This window comes from Denticeps clupeoides, chromosome 7 (assembly GCF_900700375.1).
Source record: "Denticeps clupeoides chromosome 7, fDenClu1.1, whole genome shotgun sequence".
In the NCBI taxonomy this organism is placed as follows: domain Eukaryota; kingdom Metazoa; phylum Chordata; class Actinopteri; order Clupeiformes; family Denticipitidae; genus Denticeps; species Denticeps clupeoides.
Window position 1 is genome coordinate 9,403,190 of NC_041713.1, and position 19,452 is coordinate 9,422,641.

General features: G+C 44.3%; 1 protein-coding gene across 1 annotated transcript; it reads right to left on the bottom strand.

The window, feature by feature from the left end:
* Positions 1 to 16,462: 16,462 nt before the first annotated feature.
* On the bottom strand, positions 16,463 to 17,554 carry LOC114793421 (homeobox protein Hox-B13a-like). Its single transcript, XM_028985163.1, has 2 exons — positions 16,888 to 17,554; positions 16,463 to 16,710 (listed from the first exon to the last, which is right to left on the bottom strand). Exons 1-2 carry the CDS (start codon positions 17,552 to 17,554, stop codon positions 16,463 to 16,465), a joined length of 915 nt encoding a protein of 304 aa, XP_028840996.1.
* Between the last annotated feature and the right edge of the window lie 1,898 nt (positions 17,555 to 19,452).

A 19,452-nucleotide genomic window follows, 5' to 3' on the forward strand; every position in this document is an offset into this window, starting at 1 on the left:
AAACGCACCCCTGTCTGCGCCCACACGTCTCCAAGACGCACGGGGGCGATCGGCGCGTCTTACCTACAGACGTCTAATTTCGTGCGTTTTCGTGTCTTCACTGTCGATAGTGTGATAGAAGTGACTTTATTCGAAAGAAACCAGTGCTGCCAACTTTTCCAGAGATCTTTTCCAAAAACCTTTTACTGTTAAAAAAAAAAAAAGCTTTTGCTGTTAATTTTACATTTACAGAATTTATGAGACACTCTTATCCAGAGTGACTTACAATCAGTAGTTACAGGGACAGTCCCCCTGGAGCCACTCAGGGTTAAGTGTCTTGCTCAGGGACACAGTGATAGTAGGTGAGATTTAAACCTGGGTCTTCTGGTTCATAGACGAGTGTGTTACCCACTAGGCTACTACCACCCATTTTAACCATTACACCATGGAGCCGACAATTAGCAACTTCTTACAGCTTTGAATTGCAAAACATATGTAATACAGCATGTTTCTATTGGGCAGTGGTGGCCTGGTTGCCGGTTCGAATCCCGATCCGCCAGGGTACCAGGGTAAATTTGAGAACACGACTATACCACATATTGGGGCAGTGGTGGCCTAGTGGTTAAGGAAGCGGCCCCGTAATCAGAAGGTTGCTGGTTCGAATCCCGATCTGCCAAGGTGCCACTGAGGTGCCACTGAAAAAAGCACCGTCCCCACACACTGCTCCCCGGGTGCCTGTCATGGCTGCCCACTGTTCACTCAGGGTGATGGGTTAAATGCAGAGGACAAATTTCACTGTGTGCACTGTGTGCTGTGCTGCTGTGTATCAAGTGTGACAATCACTTCACTTTCATATTGGCCTGCATATTTTCAAACCTGTTTGGAATACTCATCTTCAACACTTCGAAAACATTCTTCTCCCTCCTCTTTTTTTTTTTTTCCCTCCCCCTAAATTTCCGATTGATCCCACTTCCAGTCACAGCTTCTACAGCTGCCGACAAGTGCCACTGAGCAAAGCACCGTCCCCACACACTGCTCCCCGGGCGCCTTTCATGGCTGCCCACTGCTCACTAAGGGTGATGGGTTAAAAGCAGAGGACACATTTCACTGTGTGCACCATGTGCTGTGCTGCTTTGTATCGCAATGACAATCAATTCACTTCATTGAGGAGTGTGTACAGGAGGGAACACCTCTCTGCCTGCCATGTGTAAGGCATAATTGATCGATCAATCGTGTTTGGCCTGACTCAATGGGCAGCCAGATCAGACAGATAAAATAGATTTTGAGGAATTGGAGAGTGTGTGAAGACACACAGATGTGTTGGCAGCTCTGAGAAATGGACTGATCCAATTGGTTGTACTTGATGTACCAGATTACTGTGCACATTAACGCCAAATGTACTTAAATATTCTCATGTCAAAACTTTAGTTTTTTACTGCAAACCTGTTTGATCTTAATCATATTGCAGGAAACTATGGTGTTCATGTAGGGTACATTTATAGGTCATTTGTTGCTGCAAAAATCCTTAAATGCAGTGTGTCCACAAAAAAAGAAAATAATGTTAAACCTGATTTTCTCTTGTTGTCCAATGCCATGATCCATTTTGGGTATTTTGTGTGTGTTTCACCTTGTCCGTGCGGATCGAGCTATTCTATGTTTCGGCAGAGTTTTACTGCAACCATACGTTTTGCAATCTAACGTTTCTGTAGCAGGATACCGCACTCAAACAGACCAACTCCAACATAGGAACAGACAGGTTCGATTTCAGGGCGGGCAGCTCGTCACGTTCAAATGTCAACTTCACAGAGATTTTTATGAAAGTGAATCGCACACAATGAAAATGTGTCCTCTGCTTCTAACCCATCACCCTTGGTGAGCAGTGGTCAGCCATGACAGGCGCCCGGGGAGCAGCGTGTGGAAGTATCACTTCAGTGGCACCTTGGCGGTTTGGGATTGGAACCCACAACCTAACGATTACGAGTCCACTTCCTTACCTGCTAGGCCACCACTGCCTCATATATAGGCATATTTATAGGCGTTGAGTGGTTGCTGGTTGACACAAATGTCACTCCTGCTTCACCACAATTATTAAATATATAAGCAAGTTTTTGTTTACAAAATTTAGATGTAGTTAAAATTTTTGCATCTTAACTGTAATTCATTTTTTTAAATTAACTGTTACATGTTACTCATTACCCCCCCCCCCCCCCCCCCCCCCCCCCCCCCCCCCCCTACACACACACACACACATACACAAATAAAGGGAACACAAGAATAAGACATCCTAGATCTGAATTAATAAAATATTCTAATGAAATACTTTGATTTTTACATGTGCTGACAACAAAATCACACAAAAATAATTGATGGAAATTAAATTAATTAAGTCATGGATGTCTGGATTTGGAGTCACACTAAAAATGAATGTGGAAAAACACACTTCAGGCTGATTCAACGTTAATGTATTGTCCTTAAAACAAGTCAAAATGAGATTCAGTAGTGTATGTGACCTATACGTGCCTGTATGACCTCCCTGCAATGTCTGGGCATGCTCCTGATGAGGAGGCTGATGGTCTGGCAGAGGTGGCTGAGGGATCTCCTCCCATACCTGGACTTAAGTATCTACCAACTCCTGGACAGTCTGTGGTGCAATGTGGTGTTGGTTGATGGAGCGAGACTTGCAGGAACTGCTGACACTCCAGCCACATGAGGTCTAGAATTCTCTTGAACTGCACCAGCATAAGAGTCAAGTTTACCTCTGGTGAGCACATGGAGGGCTGTGCAGCCCTCAAAGAAATGCCACCCCACACCATTACTGACCCAAAGTGTTGAGAATGTTGCAGGCAGCAGAACATTCTCCATGATGTCTCCAGATGTACTGGCCTGTATTCTAGTAGTGCCTCCATGCTCTGGTCACTACACTTAAAGACACAGCAAACCTTCATCCTGGATGAGCTGCACTTCCTGAGCCACTTGTGCGGGTTGTAGACTCCGTCTCATGCAGTGATGTTACGCTATGTACCGTAATTCCAATATTACAAATGCACAATTTGTCCATGTTGACTTTTGATTATTGTGCAAAAAAAACAGGTAACAGACATTGTATTTATTCTCAGCCATAAAGCTGGATAAAGCCCTTGTCTGTATGATAGTGAAGGATAAACAGCCCTTCAGTATATTGGATTCAGGAAATTTGTTTCCAGACTGGATCCCTATTATGTTCTCCCTACAAGGCAGGTGTGTATGGTTGGATGCATGAAAGACATGAGTACTTTATTGTACGGCTCACAATTCAGCACTATATATTTGTGGTGGCCTAGCGGTTAATGAAGCGGCCCCGGTTCGAATCCCGATCCGCCAAGGTGCCACTGAGGTGCCACTGAGCAAAGCACTGTCCTGTCATGGCTGCCCACTGTTCACTCAGGGTGATGGGATAAATGCAGAGGACAAATTTCACTGTGTGCACCGTGTGCTGTGTATCACATGTGACAATCACTTCACTTTACTTTACTTTACTTACTCTTTTAGGTTCTGAAGGCCTTGGTGGAGGCCGAGTATGAGTCAGGCAAGGAGAAGGCTATAGCTAAAGTGGAAAAGGTGGCTGCTGTTAAACTTACGTCTGACATGCGGACATCCACAACATGGATGCCTACCTGGCTGTAACATGCCATTTTGTGGGTGAGAAAACCACGCTCAGTTCAGTGCTGTTGGGAGTGCAGGCATTCCCCCAATCACACACTGCAGAAAATATAGCTTGTGTGAAAGCTTCCCTGATGGAGGAATGGGGAATCACTAATAAGGTGACATGTATGGTCACTGATTGTGGTTGCCTGTGTGAGAGAGCTGAAGCATCATATTTGCATTGCACACACACGTTTAATCTGATTGCGAAGAAGGCTCTTGACCAACACCCTGTGCTCATTGGCATCCGGGCCAAAACAAGGAAGCTGGTTGGCTACTTTAGAAGCAGCACCAGTGCTAAGTTATGCTCTTTCCCTTTATTCCAATTACATAAGAACACAAATAGTTTGTCTGTGTCCCTACTGCAGTGATTTAATGGCCTACTTATTTGTATCTTTACAGGAGAAGCTTACACAAGTGCAGCTTCATCTGGGGATGGAGAAAATGACGCTAATGCAAGAAGAGGAGACCAGATGGAACAGAACATATTTCATGCCGCAACATTTGGTTGCCACTGTGCCAGTAGGAGCAGTGTTAGCTGTGCTACAACATGACGTCCCCTTTTTAACACTGGATGAGTTCAACATTGCTGAAGGGTGCCTTTTGTCACAACCATGTTGGCATGACGAGGCAGGTGCACGGTAGGAGGACGAAGAGGTGACGAGAAGACGACATGACATCACAAAACCGGGGTTTAATGGTGTTGCACAAGACAGGGGAGACATCAGAGATGCTGGTGAACATGGAACATAACTTCAAAGACCTGACGCCGAACAGAAACGAACAGGGCAGCTTTATACATTTGACACAGGTGAAAACTATTAGGGAACATTACACAGGACAACAGTGAAACTCCAGATCCCGGACCGGAGTAACCCCTTTCGGACTGGATCATGACACCTTTCTTCGCTGTCTCCCTTTTCCGATGCCACTGTGTCTGCCTCCAAAGTTGCCTCCCCCTGATGGAAAATGCTTGTCAAAAAAAAGGAATCGCTTAAAACCAAAAACCTTCGGAATAAAAATGAATAAATATTCCCCTGTTCTGTACATCATTGTCCATACACGACTTGCCATATCATATAATACTACCATTTTGTAAAAATATTTTTTATTATACACATATGTGATCATTTATGTAGAACAATTATTTGGTCATCCAAGTTCCACCTGTTGTCTATTCCATTTGCACAACTGCATGTGAAATTAATTGTCAATCAGTGTTGCTTCTTAAGTGGACAGTTTGATTTCACAGAAGTGTGACTGACTTGGACTTACACTGTGTTTTTTTTTTTCCTGGAGCAGTGTACACACACACACACACACACACACACACACACATATATATATAGGAAGGCACAGGATTATGAAATAACACGCATTATAATGTGTACACACAAGTAACAAATGATAAGAATAGAAAGAAGTTTAAGAGTTGAGGCCCTCCAAAGCAGGGCTCTTTTGCTGTGTATGATAATGTTAATGAGCAGCTAATGAAATGGCTTTTAGTGATGACCACAGAAACAGTTGATGGTCACATTCAAGCGCTCCGCATGCATCGATTCCACTGCCATATTTGGACGGGGTTCTAAGCACGTTCAACCACGCTTCAAGACGACAGCTCTACTAATGCATTCGCTCCCATAGACGGTGTATATCACGTGTATATAGTTATGGATGGTGACAGAAGTGAACAATAGTGTGTGTGTGTGTGAAGTGTCATGGTAATGTAACATGAAAGAAACATTCTTAAGTTAAAGTGATTAAAGTGAAGTGATTGTCACATGTGATACACAGCAGCACAGCACATGGTGCACACAGTGAAATTTGTCCTCTGCATTTAACCCATCACCCTGAGTGAACAGTGGGCAGCCATGACAGGCGCCCAGGGAGCAGTGTGTGGGGACGGTGCTTTGCTCAGTGGCACCTCAGTGGCACCTTGGCGGATCAGGATTCGAACCAGCAACCTTCTGAATACGGGGCCGCTTCCTTAACCGCTAGGCCACCACTGCCCAGTTCTTAAACAACACTGACAGTCTAGATGGACCCAGATTTTTCCCAACCACTGTATAGATATGGATAAATAAATTAGGTAACATAATTTTTACAATGTATATTTTAATTATGATAAATGTATCAGGATTTTTACAGCCAACCCATCTGGCATAAAACTGTTTGTGTGTACAAAGGGATATTAGATAAATTATAGTATACTCGTACAGTTACAGAAGTGTTACTGGAATGAGGCATTCATATGTTGTTTTTTTCCAGAATTTTATAAAATAATAATGATGGGTAAACTTTATATAGGGCTCTATGAAATCCGTTTTTTACATTTTTCCATGTTTACCGTTACAAACGTATTTATTCACCTAAAGAATGTGTGTTTATGGAGTGGTTGTGAAAAAAGAACTAATGCAGTATGACAAATCACATTTAAGCACAGTTCAACAAAGTGTTTGGGCATTTACTGTTTGCTTTTGTAAACCATTTACATGTAAATAATATGTGCATTTCATGCAAATAACTTTTTCACAATATTACACATTCTAGCTTTTGTAAAATTCTTCATCAAGTACTTCATGTTTGACCTCAACACAAAAAGCGTAGCAAATTAAAAAAAACATTGGGAAGATCCGAAATACAAAGAAAGTTGTGCCCACTTGCATAATGAACTGGAACCATGATAATGAAATCACGTTTGAATCAGCTGATTTGTTTCATGACCAAGAGTTTGCTGAACTGCATGGATTTTGCTGAGTTTACGTGGACAACATAACAACACTGTTGGCTCTAGTAGGGCTGGATATGTGAACACAATAATTTTTTATCTGTATTGACTTTTCCTGTCATGGTGATGAAAAAAATTGAACTACGCTAGAATAACACAAGACTATACAAACACATTTCAGTTCTCAGTGGGTTCAAAGATTTTCTTTTCTGTCACATAACCCAATAAGATGGCTCAAAACCACAGTAGAACATTTGCTTTTTGATTCTACACACAGAACATGTAAATGTGGGATCACATGTCAAATCTATATCTGTAAATTATTATGTACTAATAAATACTATATTACATTACACCAATCAGTCACAACCTTAAATGTCTGTTATTGGCCTGAGATTATTTGTTGCTTAAAGTTTCTTTGAAAGTCATGAAAGTTGCATCTTCTTTCATTTTCACAACTGGAGGGCAGACATTAAAACAAAACTTATGGAGAGTAGGAAAACCTGTAACATGGTTTGCTGATCTGTGCAAAGATCTATAAAACAACTGTTAGAACTTTAGATATTGTTTTAAGAGAGCAAATTCTGAATTTGTCTCGGAAATGTCTGCAATTATTGATATGCAAGTGATGTTTAGCCAGAGTATTCCAGATGTGCACTAGCAGTCAACGGTTTTGACACACCTACTTTGAGCCGGTTATGGAGACTAAGATCAAACCATTTTGAAGAAACCAATGCAAGAGCCCTATTTAGTATTTTTGTAGTAGGACAAAATCTTATCATTCACATGAGTGAAGGACATTAAATGTTCCAGAGGAACTGAGATGTCATACTTGTGGCAGTGTTGGAAGCAGCCCCGTAATCAGAAGGTTGACGTTGTGTCATCGTGTGCTGTGCTGCAGTGTTTCCCAATGACAATCACTTCACTTTCACTTTCATGCTGGCCAAGCTCCGCCTCATCTGACCATCAGAGACTCTCTGATACTCCGATCTGTGGACCTGCTGCTGCATGGATCCTCTACAGCAAGTCTTTTTCTACAGAATTAGTCATGTGGGTCAGCCTTGGTTCCAAAAAGGAGGGCGGAATGATCCTGTTGACAATTTAAGGGCCAGGACAAGTATCCTGCCCCCTACTCTACTATTCTACTATTCAGTCTGGGTCTAGGCAAGTGCCATTGCTCTCACAAAGCCTATGTATTTATAACATTGGATTTTAGATTTTTCCCTTTTGAGCTGAAATGAACACCATATGGCGATGTAGACACTTTAGTAAAGAAGCCTGCCTGTGTGTCAACGCATATAAAAACCTTGTCATGCACATCTGGGATCTGTTGAAAAAAAAAAAAAAACATTTCATTAACAAAACACTTGCTCAGTTTCAAGAGCCATTTAATCTGCAGTGGGTCAAAGTGCGGAGCTCATCGCGGGATGCTGGATACAGGGCAGGGACCCACATGGTGGGACCAACAAGCCACCACAGGTCACACATTCCATTCGCTCTCACCCTCACACCTACAGCCACCTACAGGGGGGGGGGGGGGGGGGGGGGGGGGGGGGGGGGGGGGGGCAACCTCCTTGAATTAAAACTTCAGCCCTGGAGGTGTGAGGGCACGGCACTAGTCGCTGCACCACTCTGCAGCCCTCAAGAATTGTGGGAAAAGGTGACACTATTCAGAAAATGACTGTAGACAGACACCAGGCAGCAAACAGATGGATCCAGCAGAGGGCATCAGCACAAAAATGACATTAGAGGAGCTGTTTTTATATTTGAAACACTTATGGGAAACAAACATGAAATCTTCATATAGAAGCTTTTATGCTTTTTTTTTATTGTTCAAACTCGTTTAAGTAAAAGGTTTCACAGAACCAGCATTCTTGCTCTTTTTGTGATTGATGGGGTGAGGCCTGCAAATCTCTGGAGATTCAGCTCAGCGGGACGACAGAACATTGAGACGTTGGCTGATGTTTTTCATATGGGATGCACTAAAGTATTGCGAGATTTATAGTAAGATCGCAAATCATGAGCACGTTTTTTTTTTTTTTTTTTTTTTACATTAGCAGCACCTCACCTAGAATTACATCCAGTCTGCCATCTGGGCTTTACACAAATTCCCCTTGGCTGGCAGGAATATTTGATCCCTTCAAGAGGCTTTTACAGTTGCATGAAATGTATGAACCATTAAAGGGGGTATAGAAGATGTTGCTTGTATCTGACGCAGCAGTCGCTGATGGATAATCGGAATAATTTGACTTTCTTAGAATTACATGGATCACGGTTGTGGATAGGTATTTTATTTTATCTTTCCTTAGGACATGACTGACATGACACTTTGAAACAATGTAAAGCAGATTTGCTGTCATTAAGGTCCAAACCACTGGTGAAAATGTCCAAATTGTGCCCATAGTGTCAATTTTTTGTGTGGCAACCAAGTTTACTAGATTTCCACAGGTTTCCACTTGAATCCTCCTCCAAGGCAACATGACGGTGCTGGTGGATGTTAGAAGACCTTGTGCTGCTCCACCTTTACATTTACATTTACAGCATTTATCAGACGCCCTTATCCATAGCAACTTACAGTCAGGAGTTGCAAGGACAGTCCCCCTGGAGCAACTTAGGGTTGAGTGTCTTGCTCAGGGACACAATGGTAGTAACTCACCTTGGAGGTGTTATTTCCTATAGACACAAACTGAGGTATGTCTGTTAGGAAGTCCGAGATCCAGCTGCAGAGTGGAGAGCTTATTCCCAGCAGGTCCAACTCCATTACAAGCTTCTGAGGGATGACAGTATTGAATGCTGAGCTGAAGTCGATAAACAGCATTCTGGAGTAGGTGTCTTTTTTGTCGAGGTGGGAGAGGGTCGAGTGCGTCGTCTGCAGACAAGGTTGCATTCTGCCCTGCAGCCCAGTTTCCAAAGGGAGGGGATCATGCTCTGCTTCAGTGTGTCACAGAATATGTTGTTATTCATATTCAGCACTCATGCAGCCCCCAAACCATGACACTCCCACAACCAAGCTCTACTGTAGGCAAGGCACACTTGTCTTTGTTCTCCTCACCTGGTTGCCGCCACATACGCTCTGAACCAACTAAATTTATCTTGGTCTCCTCAGACCACAGGGCATGGAATCCATTCAATCCATGTCCTTGGTTCTCTATGTCTTCAGCAAACTGTTTGTGGGTTTTCTGTTGCATAATATTTAGAAGACGTGTCTTTCTGGGACAACATTGTTGCAGTGTGTGTCGAATGGTCTTAATGTCTGTGTTTAGTTATTTTGAGGGGACAGCCAATGTACACTGTTATACAAGCTGTACACAGGCTACTTTACGTTGTGTCAAAGTGTCTTTGTCTTTAATATTGTCCCAATAAAGAATTTAATAAAATATTTACAAGAATGTGAAGTGTGTACTCATTTTTTTGTGACACTGTATAAACAAGGTGTCCTCTTGAATCTGAGCCCACTGTTTGCAGTGTAATGAGTGATGACAGAGAAGGTGCACATATCACTCAGCAAACCTTTTGCAACACATTTAAGTTTAACTAATATACCCTTCGTTTATTTTTTTTCTGCCAGCAGTGTACTACCAATATTGTCCACTAGATGGTGGTAAAGGCTCATAGTCGAGGTGAAGACGCACCTCAACCTTTCCACACAGCCTAGTCTCCACATACTAGCAAGGGCAGATGTTTATAGGTCAGTGTTTATATATATAAACTATTAGTTTTGATTTTTGATTTAGATTTAGATTTTTGAAGTTCAGTAATAATAAAATGATAATCATTTCTGAAACATCCCGCACTTTGGCTGACCAATGATTTAAACAATGCAGGATCTTGGCTTTGTAAATTACTTTTATAACCTTTGACCTTTATTTAATTTTAAGATTAAATTTGGATCCAACTGATTCGTATTAAATCGATTCATTTTATGAACGCTTTAACAACAATTATCTTGAAAATTTGATTATTAGACACTTTGTCTAAGTTTTTCTTCCACAAAGTCAAAAATAACTTTTTTTATTCAGAAAAAGGCAAAAACCAGAAGCAGACTACAGGAGTGTTGTAATTACACACACAACTGTTTGTTCTACCTGCCCTAGTACGCTAGATGGCGACAATGTCCAATTGTCAAATTTAAATAAAACTCAAGACTATAAAATATCCAAGCTCGACGATGTCCACTCAACATATTTGGTTTTAGAAATGTGCTTGTCCTTTGACAACCTAAGACAACCAAGACAGAAAAATAAAGATGCTTCCTTTTCAACTCTTCAGATTTACAGTCCGTCACTACATATGAATTCACAACGAATAGTCGCTGCTCTTATTTCTAGATCTTCTTTACCCAGATGGCCAGGAGTTGTTTCCGTACACGTGACTCTGACGTAAGCGCTAAAACCTCTTTAAATTCGAAAAAAAAAATTCCAACCTGGTAACCAGTAAGCTGCCTGAAGAATGTTTAAATACCGTTTTCATTTACTAAACTGGTGAATTATGATAGAGGACCAGTTTACAGTGAATATGCGCTGTAAGAGATATACACACACATACACACACCGTTTTTAAATATATTCAACCCACAAACAAACTGATTCTGAACGCATGGAGTCATCATTTCAGACTTTTTGCTTCACTCGCGTTTGTTAAAAGAAATCGTCACCTCAGCACAATAGGAGGATCTCTCGGCCAGGCCAAGCAATTTCCAGCACCCCTTCATTCCCATTTCATTTCTATATGAAACCGGGCAAGCAGGCTTTACCGCTGGGCATGGCTCAGGTCTTTTATTGTTGTGTATTTCAGCGACTTTTTATTGCCGCCAACAGACAATTAAGTTGGGGAACACACGCCCTGAGTCCCAGGTGCCTATCAGAGCGAGAACCGTTCAATAAAGGGACTTCCTGTAAAACCAGCCTGGTGTCGTCACTGAGAGACCGCCGGCTTTTCGGGGTCGTAAAAATCCGGCTTGTCTCTGAGATCCGGAGTGACCTTGTTGTTCGGCGAAGGGTAAAACGGTCCGAATTTGCCCCAGTCTGTGAGAGGCCTAAAGGTCTCACACACACACACACACACACACACACACACACATCTAAAGTCCCCACACATCCCTGTTTCGTGCGAATTATTCTCAAGTCTGATTTTAAATTCATTCTTCAGTCCTCAGCATTCCATGCAGTGTAATGTCGGCGTGTCGACAGATGGTGGCGCACGAGCGACTTTCCACGGATTATGAACCCAACCCCCCAAGTGAGGGCTGGCGTGATGGATTCATATCAAACAGAGCAATTACATTTTTTTTCATACAACCGCTTTACAGGCTGCATCATGCGCGCGTTTAAATATCTTAATTAACGAAAACGTGCATTTAAAAAGCACAGATACCCACCGTCACGTGATGAACAAAAATACCTGCATGTTCATATTTAATGCTGGTAGTCGAGTTGTACATTAAAAACACAATGTTAATTATTATTCTTATTATTATTATTACATCAGAATAACAATAATTATTATTATTACAGACCACTATTTAAAGCTTTAAAGTTGTTATGGTAACTTTTGTCATTTAAAAAATAATTGTGTACAACAGAATCAGAATCGTGTTTATTGGCCAATGACTTTGATTCCGGTAGATGGTGTCTCTCATGTACAGAGTAGAAGAAAACAACAAAAAACAACCACAATGTGTAAGGATGAAATATGTTTATACTGTTTATAAATAAATACATTTATATACCGAGTATAAATATATGTATGAACGTACATAGGTCTATAAGTATGTAAAGATGAACAATGTGCAGTACAATAACTTGGCCAAAAAATCTAAATCCTATAGAGAATGTACATAAAGTGCAGTGTACACTTATGCGCACTTTATTTTTAACAATAAAATCTAGTTTGGTATTCATGTAGATTGCACGGCCTTTTTTTATTTATAAGATTATTTATACGCATCAGTTTCACGTTGGCCGAGTCGGTCTCCCTCCAGAAACGAACTCATCTGGGTCGGCGACGCCGACACAGGCTGCGACCTTCGCCGTCGCCCTGCGCGCCCGGCGACCCTCCAGTCGTGGCCCGAGGGGCTCGTGCTCGAAGGTGGAGGTGTCGAGAAACCACCCACGTCACGGTGCGGGCCTTGGGGTCAATTGAGCCCCGACTCCGGCCTCGCCTTTGTCTCGCGGAGGGCACCGGGGCGCATGAGCCCACGGGCGCGACACATCTGGAGCACATCCACCGCGCGTCCAGGTGTTTGGAGGGGAGGGGGGGGGGTTGTCACCCACGGGCCACACCCACAGACGTCGGGACGCGGCCAGCCGCTCATCCGAACACGCAGCGCGCAATCGGTGCGTTCATTATTTCAAGAAATATATATATAAAAAACACTGGTTCCATTTATAAGGTCGGCATAACTGTAGCGGCCCGTAAAATTTCACACATGACTTGTGCGTTCGCCTGCCAATAGTTTTGGTGATTTTACTGGCGCGGTCTTCTCAACAACGCTTTGGTTTGGGTTTTCTTCTCAGGTGGGTCCAAGTCGGTGTCCCCCCCCACACGCACCTCGATCCTCACTGGGTCCCTCTGGCTCATGTATTCAGCACTGGGCACCAATACAGGCCAGTGAGCAGATCTGTAAACGTGGTCAAAGACTGATTTGCCGAAAATGTTCGTCGCGGACCTTTTTTTTTTTGGTCCCATTTCCGTCTCTACATAGCAACATGAAATGATCGCCATTATTAAATTGTGCTTTCTTTTTTTTTACAATTCCGTCTTTTCTTGGACTATTTCAGAGTTGCTGTTGGGAAGATGAAAAAATCGGTTTCATGACTAAAACTTCTGCTCAGAACTCTAAATGGTGTCATGGTGGCTTAAATGATAAACACTGGACAAATGCATCTTATTTACATTATTAACCGTATTCGATCATATATTGAATGATTGTATCTCGACACGAAGCCTAGTTTGTGTAGGTCTTTATTGTGTTATTGGTGTGGATTGGTTAATTATTCTGAATAATTTTGTAACTTTATTAATTTGTAGTAATTTTTTTTCTGCTGCCATTCCGTTTCCTTAATTAATAATTACCGCGCTGCATCGAACGGGTGGCCGAAGGTCCCCAGCCCCGTGGTACCGTAGCCGCGTTGAACCGACTGATCTGCAGATGTCGTTCACCGGCCTGTAGACAAAGGTGCAGCAATATTTCCATATTAATCTTCTCTAACAGTCTTCAAAAACAAATTTTCTGCACAAACAACTATATATACAACTATACATATAGTTAGTGTTAGTCCTAGTGTTGGATATTTATGGATATATACTAATATTTCTAATTCTAGGGAATTCCAAAGACATTGTGATGTACATATTTATAAGCAGCCTGAATATTTTCCAATATTGTACATATTGATGCAAAGCATGTAAATATGCCGTGTTTTAAATTGTTTTAAGTTTGTATTAGATGGCATGCTATCAGTTTTTTGTCTTCATATTGACCGTTAATAAAATAACCTATGGTGACTGTTTACATTGAGCAGATGTAAAAGAGTAAAATGAATTGGTTCGCAACGTTGGGGGCCGCGTGCGTGGGAGTCTGGGGGTCGTTCCCTCTTCTTCCTTCTCGCCGCAGGTCCATTGACCACCACCATCCGTCCAGACAGAGGCCAGACTACTTATTGTTTACAAGATGTCTCAAGTTCAACTGCAAAGTCCTCTGAGTAACAAAGGACTGTCCGAAACGCAGACGTGGGTGAGGGGCGGTCCGCACAGCGGATGTGTGTGTGTGTGTGTGTGTGTGTGTGTTTGTATGTGTGTGTTTGGAGGGGGAGGGGTGGTGCAGCAGGGTCTGCTGGACGTGAACTTGAGGGACAGACCTCGAAACCCCCCATGACCAGGCGCACTGGGAGACGGAGACGTGCTTTAGATTTCAACGCCGATGCGCAGGGCGCGGATCTCAGCGCGTTAGCGTGGCGTGATTTATCCGCGTCAGAGCCCACGCATTTACATTTACATTACATTTAAGGCATTTGGCAGACGCCCTTATCCAGAGCGACTTACAATCAGTAGTTACAGGGACAGTCCACCCCCTGGAGCAATTTAGGGTTAAGTGTCTTGCTCAGGGACACAATGGTAGTAAGTGGGATTCGAACCCGGGTCTTCTTGTTCATAGGCGAGTGTGTTACCCACTAGGCTACTACCACCCCACGCCGCGGGGAAATGTGCGCGTGCCGGCCAGGGCGCTTAGCCCAATATTTTATTTTGCCCAATTGGACTGTTTATTTATGTACGAACGGATACGTCTTCGCGTCATATTATCCATTTAATAAAACATCAAAACTGACCCCGTAACTCGCCTTTTCGCGACCAAAAAAAACACAGGATTTATTTTATCAGGTATTTAATAAACCCGCTCGTTTGGTGGTGGTTTGGAATAGCGGTGTTGCCAAGGGTGCAAAAACATGGTCTTTCTTATCTATCTATCTATCTATCTATCTATCTATCTATCTATCTATCTATCTATCTATCTATCTATCTATCTATCTATCTATCTATCTATCTATCTATGTCGTGTTGCCGGACGAGGCGCTTGTTGCGCGCTTTCTTTCTTTCTTTCTTTCTTTCTTTCTTTCTTTCTTTCTTTCTTTCTTTCTTTCTGTCTTTGGAGAGCCTGTACCATTAAATCTCAGTGTAAACACGGCGCAGACGGGCCGTTTGTTAGGACGCTTTTGTCAAGTTCAATGTTAACTACAAGTGGAAGGAAGGCCGTCCAGACTTTACTGGCCCGCGTTGTCCCGCGGAGGGTCGGTTTATGTAACGAGGGTCCCAGATGTACAACGTATTATAAGCGCCGTTATGAAGCGCCGTTCATTTCTGCATTTTGTGTTGTTTTAAGTTATCGTGCGCGGCAAATTTTAAGACGCAGACCCCGACTGTGACCTACGTCGATCGACGTGTTGACGTCTTTACGTATGCGACGCATACGTCCACCCTGCTTCTAAAGAAAAGTTCTGAATTCAGGTTGGAAAACTGCGGCCTGTTGTCGGTGGCGCGCCGGCTTCGACCTGAAGGACAAAGCGAGGATGGGGGTGCTGATGTGACAGAATTTCACCCCGCGACGCCCGGAGCGACACCAGCGTGAACCGGCCCCCGTTTCTTCATCCGAGATAAAACGCGCCCGGCGCACATGGCTACCCACTCACTGGCGAAGGACGAAAAGGCGCAGCACCCCACGTCACGCCGGCGCGAGCCTCTCAAGGTCAAGGTCAACACTGGGGTCCGTGGCACATTCCCCGCGTCTAACGACCCGGATTATCGACGAAGAACCGCGGCGTCTCAGAGCCTGTCCGTGGCGGTGTTAAACGTCGCCGTCGCGCATTTCCGAGTTCGAGTAGGAAACGCGTTCGACTTTCTTAACGCACGTAAAAACAACGTCGTACAAATACAACGTATTTTAGACACCAGTTGTAAAAAAAAACAGAATGTTCCAGAAGAATCAATTCAGCTCAATTTTGACAAAACATATCTGTGGAACGTAGAAAAACAAGTGAACCGACTTCTCTTTAATTGCACTTCATAACGAGCGTCGTGAGATTAAAAACAATTTATTAAACATGGCGTTATGCTTCCATGGGGTTTTACAGTCGTTACGGACAAATGATGGATACGATTGACAGCGTCATATATATTTATATATATTTATATTATATATATGGATAGAAAGAGAGAGAGGGGGAGAGAGAGAGATTCTAAACTACTGCAGCAACAACAACACTGACACGTCTAACACTGGGATGCCGTGGAGTCCGTGTAAAAAGCGCAGGCACATGCTGTATATATACAAAAGCCGCCCGTGGACATTCCGAATCCGTCTACGGTCACTTTTTAAAAATGTTTTAATGTTAGTAAATGCGACTGCGTGGGGCCGGAGAGCAGGACGGAGCCCCGAAACTCCCGGACGGGGTAAAAAAAAAAAAAAAAAAGGCGCCACGTGGACGTTTTTCTTTCGTTCAGTTTTAAGTCTCGGAGGAAGATGAAGACGGCGAAGAAGAAGGGGGGGGAAACGACAACAGAGTCTGGATCGGAATCGGCCTACGACGCGCTGCTCTTCACTTTTGCCACGAACTTCTTCTCCTTGACCCTCCTGTTCTGAAACCAGATGGTGATCTGCCTCTCGGACAGGTTGGTGACGGCCGAGATCTTCCTCCGCTTGTCCTTGGTGATGAACTTGTTGGCCGCGTACTCTTTCTCCAGCTCCTTCAGCTGCACCTTCGTGTACGGTATCCTCTTCTTCCGGCTGCGGCGGAAGGAGCTGCCGTCGTGCTGGTGGGCCACCACATCTGGAACGAATGAGGGGAGCAATGAAAAGCCGAGAACTTTCGTTGCTGTGGTCCACTCATATTATTATTATTTTGTATTGTATTAATTTTGTCTTTTTAAAAATGCATTTTAATCTATTTTATTATATATGTATGTATATATATATATATATATATTTTTTTTTTTTACATATATACCTGCAAGCGCGGACTTCCACAGATGCCCAGCCTGGCTCTGCTCCTTGGAACAGTACATCTGGCCGCCCCAGCCGTTCGTGAGCGCCCACGGCTGGTAGCCGTCCATCGGCAGCAGGGTGTCGTGGCGCGGCTCCGCCGAGCCCAGGGTCTGCACCACCGACACGTCCAGGTAGCTCGCCATCGACTGGTAGGGGCTCGGGTATCCGTGGTAGAAGGCGAACTCCTTGGCCCGGCTCGGGTACTCTTCGGACGTGACCGGCGTGTCCATGTACTTCTCCGCGGAGTAGCTGAGCGTCCCGGGCTGCGTGCAGGACTTGAGGGAGCCCCGCCCCATCCTGCAGGGGTAGTAGCCGTTGCCGAAGTACCCGTAGGGTAGAGGGCCGGTGGAGGAGCTCGGCGGGACCGCCGGGCAGGGCGCGCACTGCTTGCCGCCGTCGCCGGAGGCCGAGCCGGGCACGTCCACCGCGGAGTAGCCGGAGCCGTGGACCAGGCCGGAGGGGTGACCCCCCAAGGCAGAGTGGGCCATCAGGTTCCTGCACTGGTTGGCCGCGAAATTGCCGCCCCCGACCAAGCCCTCCATGTTCTTGTTCAGCTCATCCAGGTTGTTCTCATACACAAACATCACAGTGTCCGGCCAGCGAGGATTCAGGACCAGGGAGGTGGTCATATCACGCCGAGCGCGCCCGCGGAGAGTCCCGGAGTCCGGCGCCGGACACTCGGTTACATCCCACGGCGCTTTTGACGCAGCGCTCTTGTATCCGCAGGGCCGCGATCCGATTGGGCGGGCCGCGGGTCACGTGACGTGCACAACAGAAAACCGTGACGAGCGGGACGGAGGGACACGCGAATCGGTGCAGAATCGGACGGTACCGACACCAGGAGAAGGCACAAGACCTCGTTGCTCATAATATGTTACAAACTATTATATCAATAAATTGTCGATAATATATTTCAACAGAACAAGACCTTTCCACGGATCACGTAGACCGGACTCATGTAAAAAAACTGAAAATTAAAAAAGTTTACATATTTCATTTTATTATCTAGTTTTTTTGGAGCAGATTCTCTCTCTCTCTGTATTGCTCGGGCAACAATAAATAGGGGAAAGTGAAGAGCGTCAGTCAGCACACGCGATTCGGCCTGGAAAATTTACGTAGGTGGTCTAAAATCGGAATATTTCTCTATAGTTCAGACACTTTTAAAGCCCTAATAACCGTCCAGGCCAGATGCATGACTTAAAAAAAAATTACGTAGCCGTAAAAAAGAATTGTAATGATATTTTTTCACACATTCGACGTGGGTTTGTCAAAAATGATGTACTTTTAAAAAATCCGCTAAAGGTAAGGATACAATAAATGTGTGTTATAAGCCAATCTATAAATGTAATTGCTGTTCCTGACCATATATAGATCTAAATTAGATATTTTTTTCTGAAATATTGACGAGAAAAAAACATATGAAAGTGTCTAGAAAGACCTGAAACCTTTTTTCAGGGTAGACCCGAGTCACCCAAGTGGGAGTTCGTCCACAAACACCTCAAGTGGGACAAAGGCTTATTTATTATTATTCTTATTTATTGTTATTATTATTTTTGTCGCAGTGTTCGAGATTGAAACATATTTCGCGTGAATTGAACTGTGCGGGATAAACGCGGCGCGTCTTTATGGGGGTGAGTGATAAGCGAAGGCTGTAACGTGGAACAGAACACAACTGACTGTGGGAGATATTTAGAGAAGAAAGCAGGAACCTTTTCTCTCCCGGTGTGTCAATGCCATCCCTCCCCGCCTCGTTAAAACACACACACACACACACACACACACACACACACACACACACGAAAGCCAGTCCAGACGGGCTGTCTTTATACACACAGGTCAGACGGGGCCCTGAAGGTCAAGGCCAAGTTTAAAGCGGAGAGTCTGGCCCTCCCAGAAGGCTCTGCTGTTGATGAGTCGCGCTGCCTCGGTTGGGTCCCACCCTGAGCAAACGCTCTCAAGTTCAAGGCCACAACACTGTCATCTCTTCGGGTCCTTGAGGTGAACAGAGTCACGTGTGAGCGCGTGGAAATAAAAAAAAAAAGTGATCTGCAAGGATTCGTCTCCCAATGCTCGAACACATCATAGCTTTCAAAAAAATAAAAACGTCCCCGCCGTCTTGCGTGCACGGCGGAGGTCACGTGACCCCAGAATCCTGTGCGTTACGAGGGGATGAGCGCGCCGCCGAGGCTACTGTACCCAGGAAATGCCGGGAAACTTCCTGCCCGCTCGTTAAACGTCCGGGCCCAACTTCCACGGCGCGGCGCGGGGCGCAATCCACGGGACGAAAAGCGGGGCTACGGGTTCGTCGCAAGGCTGGAGTAAAAAATAAAGAAGAAGGGGGGGGTGAGTTTTATTTGTTTGTGTTGAGTGAGTGTTACCGTCGATGCGGATGTGGCGGAAATCCTGGCTCTGAGCGCGTAGCGCGGCGGTGTGAGAGACGTGGGTTCAAGACCAGGTACAGGACCGGGAGTGTTCGAGTTATGCGGGAAAGGTCAGTCCTGCGCTCTCCTTTCTCCTGGACCAAGTC